This window comes from Pediculus humanus, genomic scaffold (assembly GCF_000006295.1).
Source record: "Pediculus humanus corporis 1103172107370 genomic scaffold, whole genome shotgun sequence".
Classification (NCBI taxonomy): domain Eukaryota; kingdom Metazoa; phylum Arthropoda; class Insecta; order Psocodea; family Pediculidae; genus Pediculus; species Pediculus humanus.
In genome coordinates this window covers 14158-18200 of record NW_002986998.1, presented here as the reverse complement: position 1 = coordinate 18200, position 4043 = coordinate 14158, and the positions used below count along the sequence as shown (strand labels likewise).

Sequence of the window (4043 nt, the reverse complement as noted above, 5' to 3'; positions counted from 1 at the left end):
AAATTATGACGTCTGAACATTTATAGCGCTATAAAAGAAAAAAAAAAGAGAGACAGAAGATACAAAAAAAGTGGAAGAAGAAAAAAAGAAAAAAATTAAAAAAAAAAAAAATTTTTTTTAGTTTTTTTTTCTTTCTTCCTTCAGTTTCGCGTAAACTTATTAAATTATTTATTTATTAATAATAATTAAAATAATTATTTATTTATTTATTTTGACTTTTTTTTTGTTTAAATTTTAAATAAAAAATAAACCAAATTTATTATTATTATTATTATTATTATTATTAAAGTTTAAAAAAAAAAAGGAAGGAAAATTTTTTTTTTTTTTTTTGCGACGGGTCTGGTGCTCTCATTTCGTAATTAATAACCTTTATTAATTACTCTAATAATAAAAAAAAAAAAAAAAGGAAAAAGAAAAAAAGGAAGGAAGGAGGGAGGGAGGAAGAGGGGGGGAGGAAAAAAACGGGCGTTAATCATTTTCAGTTTTATCTCTACTTTTTTTTTTTTTTCTAAAAAAAAATTAATGATAGAATGTAAAAATTTAATAAGTTTTTTTTCGTAATTAAATTTCAATTAAAAAAAAAAAAAAAAGGGAAAAAAAATTATTATTTTTTTTTCTAATTACACGACAAAAAAAAAAATTTAAAAAAATTTATTTTACGGCAATTTTACGGCCCGCAAATTATTACATTTTTCTTCTTTTTCTTCTTTTTCCCACAAATTTTCTTTTACTCCTTTGAGGATTCGCAATTTTTTTAAATAAATGATTTGAGATATTTATATATTATTAAAAAAAATTTACGATTCGTTAATTTATTAATAATTTATTTAGTTTCGTTTGGAAAAAAAGGGTTAAATTTATGTAATAATAATAATAATAATAATAATAATTTATTTGTTTAAACGCGTTTTTAATCGTTCGATTATTAATTTTAAAAAAAACGTGGAAAAAGAAAATAATTTTTTTGCAATTTCGGATTCAAACAAACGTTTTTTTTTATTTATTTTATTTTCACTTTGCAACAAAATTACAAATTTACGCGTATATACGTGTTTGTTATAACGGAAACAAACAAACAAACAAACGAGCGAACAAAAAAAAAACGAAATTTCCTTTGAATAAAAGTTTTTTTTTTTTTTTACTCATGTGAAAATAAATGTTTTATTAAAAAAAAAAAAAAAAAAAAAAATCCGATCGGTTTGTGTTTACAATGTTGCCATTTTTACTCTTATACTATTAATAATGATAATAATAATAATAATAATACTGAAATTGAATTTTTTTTTTTTTTTAGTATTTTTAGGAAAAACGTAAAAAATACTTTTTTTTTTTTTTAATTGTTCCCCATTTACTGTTTTATTCCCTCATTTTCTCCCTCGCTCATTTTCTCCCTCGCTCATTTTCTTTTTCTCTATTACGTCATTAAAGAAATTTAAAACTTTAAAAAAAAAAAAGAAAAAAAAAATTAAAATGAAAATTCCATTAAAAGCTTGATTTCTGGGAAAAAATTCCTCCTTCTCCACTGCCCTCCCCCCCACTTCGTATTCGTATCGTTTTTTAAAAACATTCAATATCTGACGTTTTTTTTTTTTTTTTTTTACGAACGAACGAATCGTTTTATTATTATTATTATTATTATTATTATTATTATCATCACTATCCGGGATAACTAACGGGATTGTTGTTGTCTTTTAATTTAGTTTTAGAATTATCAAGAGTTTTAGATAATTCTATTAATAAATCTTCGAAAACGAAAGGATTCATATTTCTTCCCAATTGATGCAATAGAAACCAATGACCCAAAGTTCCTTTTCTCACGATGGTCGTTATGTGACCCCGCGGAACGGATCTAGCCTGAGCTTGTAAAACGTACGTTCTCATGCATTTCTGTCGGAATAGAAAAATATCGTAAAAAAATCCTACGACGGTTATGACGGCGAGAAAAAAAAACCAAAACCAAAGGAATAAAAACATTTTTTGATTGACTATGTTTAGGGGTAGAACGCAAACGGCATCGATTTGCTGTAGGGAACCCGAGGGTCCGTAATAATGAAAATTACATTTTGTTATTTTCGGGAAAAGTGCCGTGACGGGATCGTGGGTTAGGGTTTTACCATTTGAACTTGCGTATTGTATGACGTCAGTGCCGAAAGTTAAAAATTTCTTATTGAAAACTTGATTCCATATGATTATGTGTAGGAATATGTTGACGACGTTTAAAAATTCGCAAAATAAAAATTGCAAAGCGTATAAATTTAAATTGTTTAAACCGGAATTTGATAGGTAATTAACCGTTTGTTCTTTTCTTTGTTCCGTCCAATTTTCCGTCATCGGCGCACCTGAAATTTTGTATAAAAAAAAATTATTTAAACCACTTTTAAAAAGTAAAAAAAATTTTTTACATTTACTTAAAACAAAAACAAATTTTTGAAAAAACTGAAAACTAAAGGCAACCATATTTGATTTATTGGAAAAGAGTAAAAAAGAATAAATAAAAAATTTAAAAAAAAAAAAAATAAAGCGAAAGCGTTTGTTCGTTTGTTCGCTCGTTTGTTCCCTCGTTTGTTCGCTCGTTCGTTCGACGATTTATTCCATTAAAATCTACTGGATCGTTTTTTTTTTTTTTTTTTGAAAATTTTCAGTTTTTTTTTTCTCGTTTTTCCATTTCATATTTCCTATTAAATTTTAATTCGTTCATTCATTCATTCATTCGTGGGATGAATCGTTCGTTTGTTCGTTCGTTCGAGTTTAAAACTTTAAAAACTTACATAAGTTAGCGACGAGCATTTTAATTCTTCCACCTTCCCAAACTCTCCATAAACAATGAGGAAATATAAACATGGCGGCTTGTATGGCAAGAATAAAACAAACCCATTGATAATATTTTTGATGGATTATTTCCGAATCCTTGTTTTCGTTTCCAACTCCTGGATACGGTTCTTCTTGACGCGTCGACACTATTTAAAAAAATAAAAAATAAAAAAAAGCGATTCAAAAAAGAGAGAAAAAAAAGGCTAGTAGTAATAATAATAATAATTAAATAAAAATAAAAAAGGGGGGAAAAAAAAACTCGTGCGACCTTTTTAATTTTATCTTCTGCTTTTGCTGTTGCTGCTGGTGGTGTTTAAAGTTTTTAAAATAAATTTTATAAAAGTAATTAACAAAGTTGCACGGTTGACTAATGAATAATAATTTTATTTTAATATATCACTGTCAAACGGAAGGAAAAAAAAAAGTAAAAAAAAAAAAGAATTTAAAATATTACCCCTAATAAAAATTTATCGCGAATTCTCCAGACGAATTGCTTTCTTCTCCTACTATTTACCACACTACTTACCACTCTTCAATCACCCCCCGCAATCACCCCCCATCCCCATCACCACCATCACAACTTTCATCTATGCTATGACGGTGATACTCGTGGTGAAAAAAATTTTTTTTTTTTCCTTTCTCTCTTTTATCATTATTATTATTATTATTTTATAAAAAAATTAAATTGCATTATGCGTAACAGTTATTAATAATAATTATATAATAACAAATCGTTAAACACTTACAACCGTTATTATTATTATTATTATTATTATTATTACGATTGAATTGTTTGTTTCCCAATGTGAACGTTGAAAATATCCAACAATAAATATTAATGGCTTCTTTGTCAATATTTGAATCTAAAATACAATTTATTGGATCTCCTATATATTGTTTTGATGTTATTATAATTGAACATATTGCCAACAGAAATGCTGTTGCTTTATAATGTAAACGAAACACGTTATTATCAATGCATATTTGTTCTAATTTTAATAAATATTTAACGTTTGTTAATAAATCTAACATTTTTTTTTACATGTCTTTACTCATTTTTTTTTTCTTTCTTTCTTTCTTATTTTTTTTTTCTTATATACCATATAAAACAAATAAATATTTTTTTTTTAATAGCAGACGACAAAATTTTATTTTAGAAAAAAAAAAAAAAACGATGCAGACGAAATTATTTACAAAAATGGTTTTTTATTTTTTATTTATTTTTATTTTTT

The 4043-nt window shown here is 25.2% G+C and overlaps 1 protein-coding gene across 1 annotated transcript; it reads right to left on the bottom strand.

Annotated features, from left to right (window-relative positions):
* Window positions 1-1364: 1364 nt before the first annotated feature.
* On the bottom strand, window positions 1365-3843 carry Phum_PHUM011190 (Innexin inx2, putative; the record flags this gene model as incomplete). The annotated part of the gene is made up of 4 exons (XM_002422713.1): window positions 1365-1409; window positions 1675-2339; window positions 2769-2957; window positions 3558-3843. The coding sequence occupies 4 exons, from the start codon at window positions 3841-3843 to the stop codon at window positions 1365-1367; spliced, it is 1185 nt and encodes a 394-aa protein (XP_002422758.1).
* Between the last annotated feature and the right edge of the window lie 200 nt (window positions 3844-4043).